Source organism: Antennarius striatus, chromosome 3, assembly GCF_040054535.1.
Source record: "Antennarius striatus isolate MH-2024 chromosome 3, ASM4005453v1, whole genome shotgun sequence".
In the NCBI taxonomy this organism is placed as follows: domain Eukaryota; kingdom Metazoa; phylum Chordata; class Actinopteri; order Lophiiformes; family Antennariidae; genus Antennarius; species Antennarius striatus.
In genome coordinates, this window is record NC_090778.1 from 16671984 (window position 1) to 16692957 (window position 20974).

Genomic DNA, 20974 nt, shown 5'->3' on the forward strand with positions numbered 1-20974 from the left:
ACAGAGTGTAAAGATAATTTCCCCACGAGTGGACGAATAAAGTGGATTTAATTTAATCAGTTTACACTGGCTTATGGCTAGGGCCTAATTAAACACCATATAAACATACTGCATTCAATTCAATGCTGTGCTGTGCTTTGTACAGTATGACTTAGAATAAACAAATTATAGAGAATTTACGTAGTTTCTTTTCCTGTCGGTAGGTGGCAGTATCCGACCATATCCCTTTACGTTCGTCTCCAGTCGGGAGAAGAAGAGAAGTGGGCGTGGCTCCAGGACACAACAGCGCCACTTTTGACCGGTACGGCGGCATCGTAACCGACTTCATTGGACTTTATACTCGGCACCTAAGTCTACTCATGTGTTCAAGGTAAACAAAATATTTCTACTACGATTCAACAATATTTCACAAAGCACTTCCATGCAGCGAAAGCGTGTATCGCTTAGTAACCATGGAGCCTGCTAGAGTCACTTTCACCTACCGTTGTTAGGAAGTCACCTCTGAATAGACTACAGATCTGAACAATATCCTTTAATTCTGGGCTATCTGACATATCTAATTGTTTGGGGTTTTTAAAAAAAAATTTTTTCATCCTGTTGTTTCAAATAATGCTTTGTATTTATTTTCACGTAAGGAAAATTTTGTTTGTGAATACGTATTCAACTTTTATTTTGGGCTCCCGTTACTTTTGACCAATGACGTCACTTCCTTAGCCGAGCTTCCCTCAGTTCCGTTTGGGTGATGACTGAGGAAGGTGAGTTTACTAAGTGCTCCTAGTAAATATGATTCCAAAAGATCTACGAGGGCGGCATGTGGCGAAGTGAGTGGCGCTGACGCGGCACAGCAAGGCGGTTTCGGGTTCGAGTCCCACTCTGTGCGGTGTTTGCATGTTGTCCCTGTGTCTGCGTGGGTTTCGGTTTCTCCAATTTCCTCCAACTTCCAAAGAAACATGTACTTCAGGTTAATTGGGCAGCTTCAAATTGATCGTAGGTGTGTGTTTGTGTGTGTGTGTGTGCGTGTGCGTGCGTGCGTGTTTGTCTGAGTCTCTGTGTGGCTCCTGGCCGGAGTGTTCCCCGCCCCAGTCATCCTGGATAGGCTCCAGCGGCTGAAATGGTTAGGAAAATAAATGAATACAATGTAACTGTAAAAAAAGAAGTTATTAACAAGGCAGTCAGAGACTGTAATATACATGTAATGTATGTAACATGTATGTATGTAACATGTAATGCCTGAGCAGTGGATATATACAATTTCCTCCGGGATTAATAAAGTATCTATCTATCTATCTATACGACTTACCCTGTCCTACTTTCAGGATAGGTCGGGGTACCCTGAAAGTAGTACCTGACTAATGCATAGACTGGTGCATATGGAGAAGGGCAGTGTGAGTAAGACCACAGATCAAAGCACTAGCTTTTCTCTTTGTTCTGCTTTGTGAGTAAGACGGTCTTACTCACACTGATATTTGGTGGACGAACGAATGGACAAACATTGACAATTACAATATATCATCCCTTTGAAGCGGGATGTAATTACGAAGTAAGGTTGGCACGATTTAGTTTTTAGTTTTTCAAGTTCAATTTTCATCACAAATGGAGTGTTTTGTTGATGTTTAGAATATGTGTATTACGCAGGAAAGATTTCAGGGACTCCGCTGTAATATTCTTTTTCACAAGTTTTCTTTTGTTGTCCCACTCAGTGTTCACGATGTGTGTGATTGTGTCACTCCATTTTGTGCAGTTTGTACAGAATAAATACGCCACTTCTTCGGCTGAACCTCCACGTCCAGGATTCACATTACACAACGCAGAGTGCTTTAATGGACAAATTTGGCCAGACCGGCTACATATGTATGTGAAGGTTGACAACATCTCTTTTGTAAGTATGTGCGCTTTTGATAAATGTTACTCTGGGGGGGTTGAATGATTTTGAGATTGCAAGCATTTTTTGTTGAATGTAAAACCACAACACCTTGAAATCCATTGCATTGATCTTTTTAAGTTGTTGGGTGATTGGGTTATTTCAAACATTTTGCCAATAAACCTAATATGCAATGGGAATTGGATATCATTTCTCACAACTGAGTGTGTGTTTGTAAGTATGTATATGTATATCATATATATATATATATATATATATATATAAATATATAAAATGATACTAGTGGGAACCCCTGGAAATTCCACGATAAAACAATAATATCAGAGTTCATACCAAACATGAAAAGAATAAATAGACACCTTTGATTGATAGACTTTAAGCAACTGAATGTATAGCATACTTTTTGCATACCCCACCTTTCTTTTTCTTGGCGATTTTCCTTTTGTGCTTGGCATTCATTGGCTCTGGCTAAGTAGTACTTCTCTTTTTGTGATGCAAATCTTTCCTGTCTTTCAGGCCCCGTCCACACGATAACGGATTTTTTAAAAACGCAACTTTTCTGTTGCGTTTATGCCTTCCGTCCACACTACAACGCAGATATTCGGAACGAAAACGCAACTTTTCGAAACGCTGGCCGTGGTGGATTTTTAAAAAAACACTGGGTCTGCGTTGCCGTGTGGACGGTGTATCCCCGGACTTTTTAAAAATGCTGACGTCTTGCCTGCGACGAAAACCGCTGTGACGTCGTATTTATGGGCCCGTTTGTTGTGACAACAAAACACGGAGGATTCCTATTGGTTAAATTTGACTCAATACTGCCACCACATGGTTTGGCATGCTTATAGTTGTCTTCGAAAACGCACTGGTGCGTTTACGTGTGGATGGAGATTTTTTTAAAAACGCTGTTGTGTGGACACAAATCGTTTTCGATGCGTTTTTAAAAAGTTGTATTTTTAAAAAAATCCGTCATCGTGTGGACGGGGCCTCAGTCAGAGTTTCACTTAGAATTCGTTGCCATTTTCTGTGTCGTTCCTGCTGTTTGGACTCTGCTCAAAATAGATGAAAATTGTTGGAACAATTATGACACTCTAAAATTACTGTATGTTAACTAGGAAGTCCATGTGTAGTTATTTCTTCTCCCAACATAGCAGAGGCCTTACCCCATTCTGGGCTTGCACTAGGAGGTAATATGACTAAGCCACTGTGACTCAGTGTAAAAGAATTGACCAAGCCACAAAAAGGCACCTTCTGTGTCCAAGACAGCGGCTTGCTATAATAGCAAGTAAAACTTAAAGTAAAGATTGAATAATTCCAAGAATCAAATTTAAGTCAAAGTTAAATGTCTTGTAGTCCAAGTAAAACTTAAAAGTAAACATTGAGTAATATTTTGAATGACTGTATCTTCACATAGTGAATGAAAGTTTTCAATTGTTGGGGTGTGTAAAACCACACTCGTTGTAGGGGTGTGGGGGGGGGGATCCGGGGGCCCCCCACGGGAAATTTTTTAGAAAATGAGGTTGTTTTCATGCATTCTGAGGGCAAAATCTTCTGTTCAGTTTACCTACAAAAATACACTAAAGTCAATAGTTCAAGCGTAACTATCTTTATATCTATCCTACTTTATGCAGGTATAAATGTGAGATTCAACAATCGAAAAATTGCATTCACTATGTGAAGATACAGTCGTACAAAATGTTACTCAATGTTTACTTGTAAGTTTTACTTGGACTAGAATACATTTAACTTTGACTTAGACAACACCATTGGTATGCCATATTTTGTTTGTTTTTTAATTCGATAGTATGATTTTTCATTTCAATTTAAAAAGGCATGAAAAATAGCAAGCGAGGTGAATACACATTTACATGCTGGTTCTTCCTGCCGGTCATAGAGATCAAAAGTGTAAGACTACAAAAAAATATTGATAACATCTTTCATTTACCTTCTGATGGTTCTGTCACCACTCCTACCCCCTCTCAGCATTCACCACTAGAATTTTAATGCAAAATCTACTATAAAACACTCTATTATCTTTTTTTTTCAATCGATCATCCTTGCCTTGTCGTACACCAAAAAAAAAGAAACCTGTTTTTTTTGTGCTGTCAGGCGATTAAAAAATCAATTGTACCAATTACAGGATTTGTAATTACAGTATTTTCCGCACTATAAGCCGCACTGGACTATAAGGCGCACCCTTAATAATGTGTTTGTTTCATAATTTATGTCATATATAAGGCGCACCGGATTATAAGGCGCACACAATAAAAAATAAATACAATTTTTTTGATAAACTGCAGCGGCTGTAGTTGCGCAATCCGTCCACTAGATTGAGCCGCGCTGATGATAGATAGATAGATAGATAGATAGATAGATAGATAGATAGATAGATAGATAGATAGATAGTAGATCTAGATAGATAGTAGTGTCTAGATAGATGATTGCATTCATGACTTCCTGACTACCTTTGAATGGTCCCTATTGTTATATGAATAAGCCATTCTGAGCCTCATCAAGGAAACCTGATCACTTGATCACTTTGCCATCTTAGAAAGAAGTCAACACGCATATTAAAAAACCTGACATTAAAAACTGGTTAAATTCATTAGGAGTGCAATCAGTGCAAACACAGAGGATTATTTCCTGATCTGAAGTTGGAAGCAGATATTTAAGCTCCGACGTTCGTCTACGTTTATTAATTAAATATTGTTTCAATCGATCAGTAGTCCAGTCGGAGGTTAGGTGCAGCTATTTGCTGCTGTGTGTCCTAAACAATTTCACTAGATTCCAGCACAATGGCATTTTTAAGACCAATTAAGTTTAAAGTGGGTTATTTCCATCGCCAAATAGTTAGGAAATACTGAGATCAGTCAGTCAGTCAAACTTTATAAGTAGAATTGTTGAAAGTTCCTTATGTTTTGCTACGTAATCACCGGTGCTCCTACAGTCTGCTCTACCGTCTGAGAGCAGCTCAGTCAGAGCCGGTATTTCGGTGATGCCCCTTGACTACCGTTGTTAGGGGGCGTAGGCCTGAGTGCCTTCTGAGGGTGCCTCCTGGTGCGGCATGACTGCCGTCCAGACTGCCGGCTTTTTTTCAGCGATCTTGTTTTTAACAAATACTAATATTAACATTAATCCATATACAAGGTGCATCGGATTATAAGATGCACTACCGGATTATGAGAAAATTATAGGCTTTCAGGTGCGCCTTATAGTGCGGAAAATACTGTATATATGTATATGTATATACAGTATATGTATAGTGCGCATTCGTGCATCAACAATCGCGACATCAGCTCACTGCGGAGTTTTGGTAGGCGGTCACGTGATACCGTATGTGCATTCTACTGGCTGGCGGCATTCGGAAGTGCGCTACGTTTGGTGAGTCTCGGAACGCAGCACATTTCTGTGACACTCAAAAGTGCTTTAAACAGTCGATAAGTGTGTACAGATAGAAGGTGGTTTAATATCAGTATGGGGAGGGTTCATAAACATTTAAATTACTGTAAATAATAAGATAGTTTGTCGATATATCGCGGAATTCGTTGTTCGCGTGTGCTTCCTGGAATGCATTAACTGCGAGCAACGAGGGCGCTCTATATATTTGTGTGTACGTATGTATATATGTGTATGTATGCACATATATATATCTGTATGTATGTGTATATACAGTATATACTGTGTGTGTGTGTGTGTGTGAGTGTGTGTGTGTGTGTGTGTGTGTGAGAGAGAGAGAGAGAGAGAGATTAATAAACATCACAGAATCTGACCGGTCACAAAGGTGTTCAAAAGGTTGTTTATTTTTCTAAGTGGGTTGCTCTGACTAAAAATTCAGTCATAACTATAAAATTACCTTTTTTCCAAGGACAAAGATGGCTGAAGACCGGACTCATGTACAGCAGCAGGGTGCCCTGGATTTTTTGGCATACTATGATTTTGCCTGTGCAAAGCAGGAATCAGTCCCTCTCCCTGCCGTTAAGATTAACCTTAACAAAGGGATGCTGGACTTCAATGGAGACAGAGTCAAACACATAGACTGGTTTCCCATCCTCAATGCCATTTCTGTTAACAAACATCTGCACCACATTGCAATAAGTAGCACATACCAAGATAATCCTCGATCTGGAGATGCAGGTAAGATGGAAAAGAAAGCTGATGCGTGAAAATGACCTACATTTTTATTACGAACATAAAACATATAATTTTTAATTTCAGATGGGAGATACTTTAAACCCAGATTAAAGACAAATGTCCCAGCCATTTGCTCAAAGGATATGACATTTAAGTTATGCAAAGCCCTCAAAGAGTGTCTGACTGTCTCTCCTACACTCAAGAGCTTGCAGCTTACTGGACTTCCACTGAGAGAGAGGGACCTCATTACACTGACAAAGGTAATAAAAATCTTGTTATTATTTACTGTATCTTCTTTCGCCTCTATTGTTTTCTCTGCATTATTTTGTTTGTTTATTTAGCACACTTGAATGAAATTAAATGAAAGAGTTGAGCCAAGAATGAACAAATTAAACTGTTATGGCCGCATCTCGTGTCTATTGTGTCTATATTGTGTATCCCTCTGCGACCATGCCTGAGCTGGCAGCACTGCACTGCCAATGGGAGCTGTTCAAAGATAAACAAAAATGAGTACTCGCTATAAATGCAAAATTACCAAAACCTCGCTAACTAAAATATACAAGTGGAAAACAAAATACTACCAGTTCTTAACCAGGGGTAGACACCAATTTAATTCACAAGGTCACAGTTCAACGGGCTCAAAGGCGTGCTGCCACAGTCAGACAGTCGCCCCTGACTGAATGACTTGCAGAGCTTTTAAACTGTCCAAGCCAGGCATCGAGGCAGAGCTTGGGCCTGTCAAGAAGACGGCGCACCAATCAGGAGATGCGGAGGGGCGTGGCCAGCAATCCCAGAGACATTGCACCAACCAGGTACTGACGAGCGAGGGCGGAGCATCCAGGAGTAGTGCAGTGCTGGCAGCTCAGAGGTAGGGTCGCAGAGGGATACACAATATAAACAATAGACACGAGCTACGGCCGTGACATAACATTTGAGCCGATTCATTGACTGGACAAGTGAAATATCTATCCACTATTTGAACATTGCAAGATGGGGTGTTTCCTCTCTATTCTAAGTGAATACTTTTTTGGATGAGTAAGCTTTATTTGAATGTGCAGGACACACAATTTTGATGGTGTCTTTTTCTCTGCTCTCATTAAGACTGACTCATGTTGAAACGGAAACTAATTTAAAACTAACTAGATGTAATCTTTTCCTCAAGGGTTTGGCAAGAGCTGTCTGCTTGGAACACCTATCTCTGGCTAATTGTCCAATCTCTGATGAGGGATTAGAGAGTATGTATACTCAGAGTATTATTTTCCTTTAGATCAATGAAAGCCACAATGTTATACTGTTTCATGTATGTTATCTCCATTACTGCTATTTTTGTGTTTCAGTTATTTGTCAAAGTGTTAGGTATTCTACAAGCATCAGGACAGTGGATTTTACAGGATGCAATCTCACCTGGAGAGGAGCAGAGTATATGGCCATGATCATCAAGGTGCACTGTCATCTCTAGGATTGTGTTTTCTACATTAGTTTGATGTAGTTAATTATTGATTACAAACCCAAAGCCTTTAAAATGCTTTTTTGTCAGTATCAGGCAATGCAGAGGCATGGTACAGCGTGGGCTGAGTCTCTGAGGTATCAACGGCCAGAGTTTGAGGGAATGGGAGGGCTCCGCCGCCTCACACTATGCTGTAACACTTTGATTGGGGACCGAGGTGCTGCTGCTCTTGCACATGAGTTGACGGAAGATCTGTGGGTTAAAGGTCAGCATTTTTGACAAATACAATGAGACAGAAAAGAGCTTGTTTCCTGAGGCTCAGGATCTGTCCCTGCCTTTTGGCTTGTTGAACAGCTGTGGACCTGCAGAGGTGTGGTCTGTCCAGTGAGGGAGCTCGACATTTGCTGGAGGTCTTGAAAACGAATTCTACTCTTTATGTACTGGATATTCGAAATAACCCATTAGTTGGTACGTAAATAAGTTCCCTTAACAAATACTTAATTATTGATATGTTTTGTATTCTACATGGCAATTATTTTGGTTGTATAGAACATTGAAGCCTCAGTTAGCATAATGTTTTATGTAGCTGTGTCCTCGTTACATGTTAATTTCATTCATATTTCCAATACTATATTTAAAGTTATCTTATTGTAAATTACTGACATTGATTTGTACTATTTTTATTTTTAATTTTTAACGTCTTATTTAGAAAGAGCACATTCAAATGACAGTGTCACGTTTTGTTACATTCAAGCCTCAAGCACATATATATTCTATGACATTATCATATAAACGATCACAGATCTCCTAAGTAAGTTTTAATGTTGCTGTTTCAAGTGTTTGTTACGCTTTTCATAAGCGCTTATACTATTATTATTTCAGTGTAATTGCTGTCAGACAGCTGATGGACTGCTTGTTGTTGTTGTTTTTATTCCACTACAGACATGGTCCTTATTAAAACTGTGATAGAGAAAGTGTTGATGAATACTGATAACCAATCATCAGAGGTCAGTGTCACTTAACATCCCAAATGAAAGTCTAAAGTTCCGATGGAAGTGTAAATACCTTGTGTGTTGTGTGTAATGCTCTACAGTACTGCTGGATCAAGCCCTCAGCCAAAGAGCCACAGAGAGCTCCTAGTCTTAAGAGACTGGTGTCACCCAGTGCAAAGAGAGGAAACACTACATTCAAGATAGGTATGTGCACACATGTTGTTCTCGTCTCCCACTCAAACTTTGAGTCCTAACTGATTTGAAATCATCACCCCGGCCAGAGTTAACATGCTCCATCTATCTCCTTTTAGTAAACTATCTAATCTTTTTATTAAATTTGGATTCTGTTTCAGAACCTCATCAGGCTCATAAAATAATCTTGCTTCAACAATGTAAGGGACAAAAATGTTCCCAGACAGCAAATTTCACATTTGTAGAAATGTAAATCTACTGCAGCTTCTGCTGGGAGTGGATCTTGGGCAAAGGATGTGTTAAATCATGCAGTTGTGGATTCTAGATCACTCTGAAATCACTTTGAATGTACTTCAATCATTACTAAGCAATCAAATTGCAAACACCCAGGCAAGCACAACTCACAATGCTTCACCACTATACTGTAAGCACAGTATTTTCTGCAGTATAAGGCGCACTTGGATTATAAGGCACACCCTTAATTAATTGTTTATTTTATAATTTATTTCATAAATAAGGCGCACCGGATTATAATGCGCAAGTAATAAAAAATATCAAAATAGATTGAAAAAAACTAGTGGCTGTAGTTGCGCTATCCGTCCACTAGCTGGAGCATTCATGACTGTGAGTACCTTTAGTCAGCTATGAATGGCCCTATTGTTATTTCAATGAAGCCATTCTGAGGCCCCGTCCACACGATAACGGATATTTTAAAAACGCAACTTTTTTGTTGCGTTTACGCCTTCCATCCACACGACAACGCAGATATCCGGAACGAAAACGCAACTTTTTAAAAACGCTGGCCGAGGTGGATTTTTGAAAAAACGCTGTGTCTGCGTTCTCGTGTGGACGGCGTATCCGCGACTTTTAAAAAACGCTGACGTCTTGCCTGCGACGAAAACCGCTGTGACATCATATTTATGGGCCCGTGTGTTGTGACAACAAAACACGGAGGATTCCTATTGGATAAAATTTGAGTCAATACTGCCACAACATGGTTTGGCATGCTTATAGCCATCTTCGAAAATGCACTGCTGCGTTTACGTGTGGATGGAGATTTTTTTAAAAACGCTGTCGTGTGGACGGGAATCGTTTTCGATGCGTTTTTAAGAAGCTCCGTTTTTTTAAAAATCCGTTATCGTGTGGACGGGGCCTGAGGCTCATCAAGGAAACCTGATCGTTTTATCACTTTGCCGTCTTTTAGAAAGAAGTCAGCATGCGTATTAAAAAACATGACATTAAAACTGGTTACATTCATTACTCAGTTCAAACAGGGGATTATTCCCTGATCTGAAGTTCGAAGCAGATATTTAAGCTCCAACGTTCGTCTTTGTTTATTAATTAAATATTGTTTCAATCGATCGGTTGTCCAGTCGGAGGTGAGGGGCAGCTATTTGCTGCCCAAGCAATTTTTAACCAGTTTTTGATGTCGGGCTGCTAATTTACTGGCAAATGCGACGCTGTTTTACTCATAGAACTGACTTTAACATCGGTGTCTCACCGCTGTGAATCTCACAGCACGTCGCTGGCTTGCTGGCTCCGCCACCCGCCCAGAGCTATCAACTACATTTGCAAATGACTGAGAACCTACACAGATACATTTGCAGCACACCAGACACCTTTGTCTAGCAGTGACTTTGTTTTTGAAATTTCAGAAAAGGCTGGAAGTTCAGCTTTGAGGGTCTTTCATTCACCTTTATGCCAGTTTCTCCGTGTGTTTCCGCAGACTAATAGAATGGACCGTCACTAGATTCCAGATGACAGCACAATGGCATTTTTTAGACCAATTAAGTTTAAAATGGGTTATTTCCGGCGCCAAAGTAGTTGGAAAATACTGAGATCAGTCAGTCAAACTTTATTTAAAGAATTGTTGAAAATATTTTTCTATGTTATCGTAGCCGGTCACCGGTGTTCTTCTCAGCAGGCTGCAAGTCAGTGAGAGTCAGCACTTCGGCGACGCCCCTTAACTACCGTTGTTAGGGGGCGTAGAAATTTTAAGCCTTATTTGAAGACCTAAGGTCCGAAGTAAGTCAGCACACTCACAAATGGTTAATATGTTTATTATAACAAAAGATCCACAAAGCAAGCAAATATAATCAACAGTGATGAAAACGCTAGATACAGGTTGTCACTCCCGCAATCCCCACATTAACATCAGTTTCAAGAATGCAAAAAAGTCATCAGCTAAATCACTCTTACCGTTGACAATAGGCGGAGAGCCAACACCTCAGTCAGAGCAGCAGATGAAAAACAAATGACCAGGCGTCCGTACCTAGACCCGTGGTAGACTCTAACTGGTAGAGAAAAATCTCTCTTCTTTATAGTGGAATATCGCGTGCAAGTGAGGAGGGCCGGTCCCCACTTGCAGGCAACATCCATCTTTGGTCAAGGCCAGCAGTCTCCCCTTATTTAGGCTGATAAGGCAAATACGAGCATCAGCTAAGATAATACAATAAGTGGTACATCTCACAGGTTGACACGTTTACAGGAAACTCGTGGAGAAACAGGTGGTGTATTTCATAGGCTGACATGTTCACAGGAACTCTCATGAGTTGGGGTACTTACTGCGCAATAACAAGAACATATAGGGATGAGTTCGAGTACAAGGAATAACAAGAACATATAAGGATGAACAGTATGAGTTTGAGTTAATTCATGGGACACATAGGACATACACTTTCCTTCGCATCTGTTGCAGAGGCAGAGCTGGAGGATGATGGGGGATCCAAGTCAATCTCTTGGGGCGAAGTCACCGAGGTAGTTAAACAACTTCTTGGTGGCAAAGCCCCGGATGTTGATGAGATTTGCCTGGAAATGCTGAAGGCTCTGGGTGTTGAGGGGCTGTCATGGATGACACGCCTCTTCAACATTGCGTGGAAGTCTGGGACAGTGCCGAAAGAGTGGCAGACTGGGGTGGTGGTTCCTCTTTTTAAAAAGGGGGACCAGAGGGTGTGTGCCAACTACTCCAAGGTGCTGGAAAGGAGGGTCCGGCCGATTGTCGAACCTCAGATTAAGGAGGAACAATGTGGGTTCCGTCCTGGTCGTGGAACAACGGACCAGGTTTTTACTCTCACAGGGATCCTAGAGGGGGGTTGGGAGTATGCCCATCCAGTCTACATGTGTTTTGTAGACTTAAAGAAGGCGTACGATTGGGTCCCCAGGGATATACTGTGGGAAGTACTGTGGGAGTATGGGGTGAGGGGGCCTCTCCTCAGGGCCATCCAATCCTTGTACGCCCAAAGTGAGAGCTGCGTTCAGGTTCTCGGCAGTAAGTCGGACTTGTTCCGAGTAGCTGTTGGCCTTCGCCAGGGATGCGCTTTATCACCAATTCTGTTCGTGATTTTCATGGACAGGATATCGAGGCGTAGTCATGGTGAGGAGGCTTTACGGTTTGGAGGCCTGAGGATTGCATCGCTGCTTTTTGCAGATGATGTGGCCTGTGACCTGCAGCACTCACTGGTCCGGTTTGCATCCGAGTGTGAAGCGGCGAGGATGAGGATTAGCTCATCCCCGCCATTATGGAACATCATCATTCTGTCACATACTTGAACATATTTTATTGTATCGTGATATTATTTTATGGCATTTACTGTTATATTTGCCAAAGTTGAGAAGTGCCAGGCTGGCTAATAAATAATTGACCCAGCATTCTTAAGTCTCATTTCTTTGAGATATTTAGGACCAGTGTTTGTGGATGTGAAGGACCACGGTCATCCGCACATGATAATGACGGCTTTCTTGCATAAAAATCAATCAAAAGTTAATGAAGAAAAAGAGACTGATAGAACTGACAGATATTACTGAAATGTGTGTGGCGAAGGCTCTGTCAGCTTGGTGTCTGTTCCACAGGAGAATACAGTATGAATTAAAGGCAAAGAAAACCTTTGAGTGAAAAGCAAAAGTGAAAAAAAAAAACTATTACATCTTCTAAAACTTTTTTAAAGGACTATGAGGCGTTAACATTTTAATAATACTAATACATAATTTTAGTTTTTCTTTTAAACAGTTGTATTTAATAAGGTAATTAATAAAACATTAAATGAACAGTTTGTTTAGTTTTGATATTGTACTATTGGCAAGACCTAATCCTTGCTGACGCTTCTACCATATATTATTACTTTTGGGAATGCATAAACGTCGTGTTGGGATGCACACATTTTTCTTGAAACGCATCCTAGGGATGCACTACTTTCTTGAGGTAAAATGAACTCTGGCCTTCACATCCATGCCCACTTTTCAATGCACATTTCCTGCAGTATGAACCACTTCCTTCATGAATTTCAATGTCTTTATATGGCTCTTTCTCTCTGGTGCAGACCCCCATGAAAGAACATCTCCTGGAGGGAGATGCTCAGGCGTTGCGAAGACACAGAAGCCATATTCCCACCCCCGTGATGTCCCTTGGCGGGCTGCTGCTAGAGCTGGACGCCAAAGGTGAGGAGGTCACTCCAAACATTGACACCTCTTTTCTTTCCATGCTAGCACTCAGTTTCCAATTAAAATCTTTTGCAGAGGCATGGCGCCTGGAGTTAGGGTGAATAACCAAAGCTTTCAGGTGAGATCAGTTTCATTTACACATTACTGCCAAATTTTCATATTGACCTGACCAGAGACTTTCCATGGTAGAAAACAGATTAGAACTCTATCATTGTATCAATGAAGGGTTTAAAGTAAGTCCTTTTTTATCTCCATCAGTAAAAATGAGATAACAATACACTAAAAAAAAAACTCAGAAAATTGATATGGGGGGGTGTCACATGAGCCAAATGAATGATTGGGTATATACCACAGCATTGTTACAGTAACATGTTTATGCATTAAGTTTCATAAGAAGTGGTTGAAAGATGAAAAATGTGGTGACTGGCAGTAGTTAGACAATATCTTTTGTTGGGGATTTGGTGTTTTTATTATTTTAGGAGGTATTAAAAAGGTCTTTAAAGTCAGTGAATTTGTCCCGAGTATACTCAGTGAAATACATGGTTTGGTTCTAGGATGCAGCTACTGTAAAGATTACTTTGGAGTCAGATTCAGAGGGAGATGAAGAAGAGGAAAAGGTTGTATTAGAAGAGGAGCAGAGACCATCTTCTCTTCATATACAAGACAGGATCACCAAACAGCACATTGAACATTTGCAGGTAAGATATACAGGTGCTGTTGTTTGAACTGGAGCTTTTATTAGTGCGGTTTTGTAGACATGACAAAGGCAGAATATATGGATTTAATCATTTTTGTGTCTGTTTTTGTGTTATACACATAGATGGAACTAAAAGAGTGTCGTCTTCAGCTGACAGAGGAGCGCAGAGCCAGATTGAAAGCTCAGTCAAGACTCATGGAGGTAATGTTTTATTTCTGTTGTATTCTATTTTATTTCCTGTACAGGAACTTTATTGAAAATTCTATTAGTTATATTTCTGAAAGATGCGATTATTATGGAATGAAACTTCCTTTTATGATAGATGGTGATAGCAATTTCTGAAAGCCGAACAGTCAAACATGTGTTTCTTTATAAGTTATTAGAAACTAATACTAGTTATTAGAGTTATTAGAATTATTCTTTCACAATCTTTTTCTATTTTTCATCCAGTTGGAGATGGAGAATGCTCATTTGCGTAACACCAACCTCTCCCTGTCAGAGGCGATTGCAGCCACTGGCTCTGCTTCAGCAGCTTGTCCTAGTATTCTTGAAGATGAGGCAGTCCTCAGCAGCATTGAGAACTCATTTACCAAATTCCATGCCTTCCTGGATCTCCTACATGATGCTGGGTGGGAATTTTAAAAATCATTGGAGTTCAGTTCAGTTCATTGCAGTTCGTCCTGATTTAAATATTTTATTTTGCATAGATATTTACACTCACTTCTAGGCCTTTTGGCGTTTTTATAGCTCATAGATGTTGTCCATGAACCCCTCCCTTTTCTTCGATTCGATCGCAATAGTCTTATCTATAGCCACTTATCCACTTGTGGGTCCCAGGTCTGCTGGAGACTATTTCAGACCTTGAATTTTGAAACTTCTGCAGTCCACGCCTCTCTGCCCTTATTTATACATAAAATGTGGTGGATTTTTTTGAATATCATACAGATTTTTTTTCCAGTAAAGGAATCTGATTTTGTCCTTTAGTTTACTTGATAGTTTTATTAGAAGTAAGTCCTAAACCCTAAATATCTATAAAATTCAACAGTTTCAATTTTAGTGCACTAAATGCTTCAGAATGTGCAATAGGCTCTTTGGTTAGCAGGAAAATCTCTTACATTTAGTTACTGAGAAATAAAAGCTTGTGATGCATATGAGAGATCTGAAATGTGTTGAAAGCTGACTGCCTTTTCAGTTAACAGATTAAGAATGGAACCTGGGGCATACTAATCTGGATTATCTGATGAAAAATGTTCACACAATGGAGTGAGTGAGTGAAAAGAAGACTGAGAAAGGATCCTTGTCACACACCAGTATTGAATTTAAAAGGACTTGAAGCCGTGAAGACACTGCTTGAGTTGTGAGAGATAGTCATAGAACCTCTTGAGAGATTATGACAATAGCTAACTAAATATTTGGAAATCATTTTTTATATTTTTAGAGTATATTTCCATACCTGTAGAGGGCAGCAGAGGTCTTGGCTCTGGTTTAAAAAGGAACTGACCACGTCCGAAACTGACGTCTATAGATAGCCATCACTATTTTTTTTTATACTACTTTTACAATTACATATAATGCCAATTAAATGCACCTTCTAAAATAATTCATGTTTTGGCGTATACATAATACGATTTCCTCCGGGATTATTAAGTATCTATCTATCTATCTATCTATCTATCTATCTATCTATCTATCTATCTATCTATCTATCTATCTATCTATCTATCTATCTACTCTATCTATCTACTCTATCTATCTATCTATCTATCTATCTCTATCTATCTATCTATCTATCTATCTATCTATCTATCTATCTATCTATCTATCTATCTATCTATCTATCTATCTATCTATCTATCTATCTGTGAGTGAAGTGTAAGTAGGACACTGTAATGTTGTCATTTAAATGTTCTTCATCCCTTTCCCCCTTTTTTTAAGCCTTGGCCAGCTACCTGTGATGGCTGGAATTGAGAAGTCTGATTTCCAGTCTCTGGGAAGACCTCAGCTCTCCTCTACAATCAGGCCTTGTTTGGGTAGCGCTGTATCACTAACTAAAAGGGACCTTCAGGATGGTGGGACAAAGAATGATTCTTCATCCTTTGCAAGGGTATGTAAAGCAATGTTTGGAAAACCTTGTCAGGTAACTCCACCAGCTGTGTTTCAGCTTCATGTCTGCACTAAGAGTAGAAGACAGATGTTTTTCTTTGCCACTCCTCGAATACATAATTACATCCTCAAACAAAGGTCAATTTGCCTTGTCATTGCCCCAAGTGTAGTGGTGTTGGACTGGATTACAATGCGGTGTTAATTAGTCACGAGCAGAGAAACCAAACACAAGAACATGATATAATTTTGCAGAAAAGCCGCAAGTCAACAGTAATACTGACGAGGAAGCACTGCTGTTTTGCAAGGAATGACTTAAGAAAAACATTCCACTACTTTGTTCTTCTTTAACTTAATTTGAAGCCTGTAGCCTCTGTGACACTCCAGTCCACATAGTAGATTTGCCTGATTTTTGTCCGGTTCTTGCCCTTTCTTTCAGCTAAGAACATAACTGATTATGACATTTTCTACCAGCATCTTCATGCCGGGCCAGTTTTTTTGCTTATATCACAACTTCATGGTTAAAAATTTGGAATTTTTTTAAAGAGGTTCAGGAATAAGGATTAAAGTTGGAGATGATTCTTGTCATGCAGAGAAAGGCACACTTTGCAGTAAATATATTTAGCTCTGCACAGTGGACCAATGATATTCTTTTATGAGATTACATTGGTTAAAGAATACCTGAAATAAATCTCCAAGAATCAAACTACATTTAATCGTAGATGACATCTAATCAGTGATCATTTTTGCCTTTTGGAGTGAGTAATTTTTCCATTAATTGCCTCTGCTCAGATCAAAATGAAAGAATTATTGATATTGGAGGCTTTATTCGGTATATTTTACTGTTGAAGGTGTAAAACCTGCACAAATATTAGTTTCTATCTAACATGGGGTTTTCATGTTAGATGATTTTATGTAGCCTAATATTTAGAAATGAAGCTACAGGGCAGAACAACTGGTTTGGGTAATTGGCTCATTAGAACAACTGGTAAAGCACATGCAGTGCTATTGTTACATTTTAAGAACTTGAAACATACTGAAGCACGTGATTGAAGAAACTTTTGCTGTATGCTCTCTAAATGACTCATGAAGTAAAGTAGAAAGCATTTGCTGAGCTTCACTGAGCTTCACTTTTTCCACATTTTGTTATGTTACAACCTCATTCCAAAATAGAACTAGAACCAAGGCAGTCAGAGACTGCAACATCCCGCGACACCCCTGAATATAAAATTTTACCCTGACCTACTTTCACAGATCAAAGATAGTGCTTTGATCTATGGTCTTACTCACACTGGCCTTCTCCCTTTTCTTATCTAGTTCCTGAGTGTACAAAAGTCGAAATTTGGCATTGACCTAGTTTTTTCAAGGTCATCATCCCCTTTGCCACCCGAGTAATGTGCTTTTTGTTTCATATTTCCATCTGCAACAGTTGCGAAGATATTTGGTGGACAGACGGACAAACAAAAGAACACTGAAAGTTACAATACGTCACTGCTTTGAAGCAGAATGTAATAAATTAATCTTCGCCGCAAAGCACCGCATGATGACAAAGTGAAAACAATTCTTTTCAATTTTTTTACAAATGTATTACCAATAAAGAAGAAAGACATTACATCTACACAGGTTTTCATAGCCACAAAGCTCAAAATTGTTCTCGGATGCGTTCCGTTCCCACTGATCGTCCATGAGATGTTCCCACCACTTGGCTGGAGTCCACCTTCAGTGAATGTATTTAACTAGACATGATTAGGAAGCCACACACCTGTCTTAAGAAGGTCCCAAGGATAACAGTACATGTCAGAGCACAAACCAAACATGATGTCTGTCAACCTTGGAGACAAGATTGTTTTGAGCCACAGGTTTGGAGAAGAGTAAAAATATACTTGTGCTGCTTTCAAGGTCTCAGTGAGCACCGTGGCCTCCATCCGTTAAGGGAAGGACCACCAATTTAGAATTATAAATATAATGAGGCTGTAACATAACAAAATGTGGAAGTGCTGTGAATACTTTCAAGATGCACTGTGTGTGTGTTTATACACAGTTTTATAATGTTTATAGTTTTTTACAGCAACTTTGAGGCTATTTAATACAATTAAGCTACCTCTCTGAAAATAGCCACATTAAACAGCCATAAAGTCATGCTTTTGAATGATGTGTCAATGACAGGGATTTATTCAGGCTATCCATCTGTAGTTATCTCTGTGCAAGGCATATCTTGCATATTTTATTTTTAATCTGAAGGTTCTCACATATATTTAGAGCAATCCATTCACAGTTGGCTGACTCACTGCAAGAAAGAATATGTTTGGAAAATTACATTAAGTACCTCTCATAGGACTAGCAAAGGGTCATATCCCATAATTTTTGTGTTGCTCATTCTATAGTGAATGTATTATATAATTAAGTATTATCTGTTCATATGAATAGTTTGAAATGATTAATCCAATTGTTGCTCTTTATCTCTCATTAAACCCCCATTTTTCCAGCTTCAGCCAAGCGATGTCCCACCTGCTCTCTCCGGGAAAGCAGCTGATATTCCAGGAACTCTACCCTCTGTCAGGGAGTCCTCGCATCAAGACATGCTGCTAGATGTGACCATCAATCGAACCTCCAGACCTACATTAGACCCTGATGTAAATAAATCGGAGAAACCGTATCAGTTTTCAAAGCCGGTCACTCAGGGTGATTCAGGTTCTGAGCACAGCCAGAATCCCTTGGATGATGTTTACTTTGGTCAAATTTTTCAGACAGCATTAAAGCACCCAAAGACTAGTGACTCTCACAGACGCTACAGCTGTCATGGTGGATGGTCTGAAAGATCAAGCCTCAATGATGTCAGTGTCAAGACTGAGTCTGGGTCAGTCAGCTCTGGGGAAAAGTCAAAAGGGAAGCTGGTGGCATCCAGTCGGTCAGGATCAGATAAGCCTGGCAGGGAGATTCTGGGCAGTTTGGGAAGGCAGTCTGACAGTGAATCCTCCTGAACCACTGACTGGAAATAGGACTCTCAGTGCCCTCATACCATTCCACTTAAAAAAATTCTTCAAATCTTTTTAAAACTCGGAATTCTGATATCTTCAGTTGGATTTTAATTTTAGGGTGAAGACATTAGGAGTATTGGATTTTAAAGCAAAGCAAGTTAGAGTTGAAATATGAAATATTTATTGCTTTAGATAAATGTGACACAAACTCAGTTGAATATTTTTGTACCTGTGTTTCATTTTTCATAATTACAAATTGTTTCTGAGCCTCAAACTGCTGTTACATTGTTTTATGAACCCATTTTTCCCTCAAAGCCATCCTTGACAACCCTATGTTATCATAGATGGATTAAATTAGCAAATTTTAGTTGGTATTGACTAAAATATTCAGCTGCCTGCGCAAGAAAGAACAGACAAATTTTGGTTAGTCGTGCTTGTTCTATCAAATGTGCTACTAAAGTATTTCTATTACTGTTGAAATGGAAAAGCCAGCAGACCGGACCAGGAAGTCACGTTTATTATAATAATCTAAAGCTGTTTCCCTAGTGAAAGTGAGTGGTTGATGTTAAAACCCAGTACAGCTCTTTGTGAGATCTGATTTCTTCAGGCACCTGTTTGAGCTTAATGTATTGAAATGTTGTCAGACCAGTACAGAGAGTTTATTTCTTATTTGTTGTGCAAAGATTTGTCTCGTCTGTTCTTATTTGTACATGTAGCAGAGGGTAACCAGGAGGTGTTGAACTGTTATTGTCCTGGACAATGTATGATAACCGTCTGATATCTGAGGGCTTGATATAAAACAGTTTCACAGATTAAACACAGTTGTAAAAACTGTTCCATGGATGTAGCTGAACCCAAGCTTTCTATTGGGAATATCTCTATGAACCACATTTTTTTTTTACATTTTACAGTTATTCCATCTAAAGGTGACTTATGTGATGGTTGAAACACTTAAAATTCAAATAACTTTATTTGTCCCCTAGGGGCAATTGAAAGCCAAAATGAAGGGTTTTGCTTCTAACCTGTTGTTTGGTCTCACGTCACTAGTTTATGATAGCTTTTGAGGCTACAGTAGATTAAAGGCATTTTTATTTCAAAGTACTGTACTATATTTGTCTTACTGACTCCTCTTGTGTAACAAAATCATTTAGTTATTCCTATTAAAATGTTGCAGACAGTGAAAGTTAACAACATCCTGCAGCTAAATGCTACATTTAGTGTAAAGTCAGACCTAACCTGCTTTACGGAAACTGAAGAAATTAGAGTCACTGATTACCGGCTGTCACACCAGGCTGTCATGCTTTTTTTTCTCATTTCCATCCACCTTTGTAGAAGTGAACGTGATGTCTTAGCGTACAACACAGACTTTATTGCTCTAATGTAATAAAACAAAACTAGGCTGTCATGTAACAGAACGTTGATAATGCCACCTATGTGTTCGGAATTCACTATCTGTGCTGAGGCTGCATTGATAAGTAAATTATCAAACCTTTCACTTCTGACGCCATTGGAATTCTACCGCACTTACTGTTATCGTCCCAAACACATTTCCAGGCTAAACTTTCAATCTCGGCACTGTCAGAACAAAGTCAGGTTTGGAGCACTGTGTGAAAATTCCCTTCATGTTTTATGATCTCTTATGTAACGTAACTGCTCCACAGATATGAAAAGTGTTGCAAATCTAAAAACAACTTCTTTGGAGATATTTATTTAAAAAGGTGAAAGTGAACCAAACAGTCTCTGTATGATCTAGTGAAGTGTCTCAATCGTGTTTTTAAAGTGAGAAGGGAAAAGTTCAAAGACGCATCCTCCCATACCTTTGGGGTGTGTGGGTCCACTGGACCCAGGGTGAGAAAAGTGAATATTGTTGGTCCTGTGTAATTTTATCCTGTCCTCCTGTCCTGCCATTAGTGTGTGTGATCCTGTCACTCACATAACAAAGAAATATTGTTGAAAAACTGATGCACCTGCACCATTTTCTCACATTCCCACACATTTTACTCTCTCACGGAAACCTATCTCACCTACAAACTGGGGGCCTAACAAAAAACATAAAAAGCCATCGTGGTTCCTTATCAAAATAGATCATAATGAACGAGACTTTCCTCAGTCAGAGGAATT

At 39.4% G+C, this 20974-nt stretch overlaps 1 protein-coding gene across 4 annotated transcripts; it reads left to right on the forward strand.

The window, feature by feature from the left end:
- Nucleotides 1–305: 305 nt before the first annotated feature.
- On the forward strand, nucleotides 306–20752 carry cep78 (centrosomal protein 78). 4 transcript variants are annotated; one of them, XM_068311783.1, is made up of 17 exons: nucleotides 306–370; nucleotides 1742–1879; nucleotides 5745–6013; nucleotides 6095–6270; nucleotides 7173–7245; nucleotides 7348–7451; nucleotides 7548–7722; nucleotides 7812–7925; nucleotides 8400–8464; nucleotides 8551–8653; nucleotides 12958–13075; nucleotides 13154–13196; nucleotides 13633–13776; nucleotides 13899–13976; nucleotides 14226–14404; nucleotides 15711–15879; nucleotides 18362–20752. In XM_068311783.1, exons 3-17 carry the CDS (start codon nucleotides 5752–5754, stop codon nucleotides 18854–18856), a joined length of 2298 nt encoding a protein of 765 aa, XP_068167884.1. In that variant the 5' UTR covers nucleotides 306–370; nucleotides 1742–1879; nucleotides 5745–5751; the 3' UTR covers nucleotides 18857–20752. The 4 variants fall into 4 exon arrangements, with proteins under 4 accessions (XP_068167884.1, XP_068167883.1, XP_068167885.1 ...); XM_068311782.1 differs by lacking the exon at nucleotides 306–370 and adding an exon at nucleotides 734–755; XM_068311784.1 differs by lacking the exons at nucleotides 306–370; nucleotides 5745–6013 and adding an exon at nucleotides 734–755.
- Nucleotides 20753–20974: the final 222 nt, after the last annotated feature.

Coding starts and splice junctions, on each gene's coding strand:
- cep78 (XM_068311783.1), top strand. CDS start 5,752: ATGGCTGAAGACCGGACTCATGTACAGCAGCAGGGTGCCCTGGATTTT. Junction 7,452..7,547: donor ATATGGCCATGATCATCAAG/GTGCACTGTCAT, acceptor CTTTTTTGTCAG/TATCAGGCAATGCAGAGGCA. Junction 13,197..13,632: donor TGAATAACCAAAGCTTTCAG/GTGAGATCAGTT, acceptor GTTTGGTTCTAG/GATGCAGCTACTGTAAAGAT.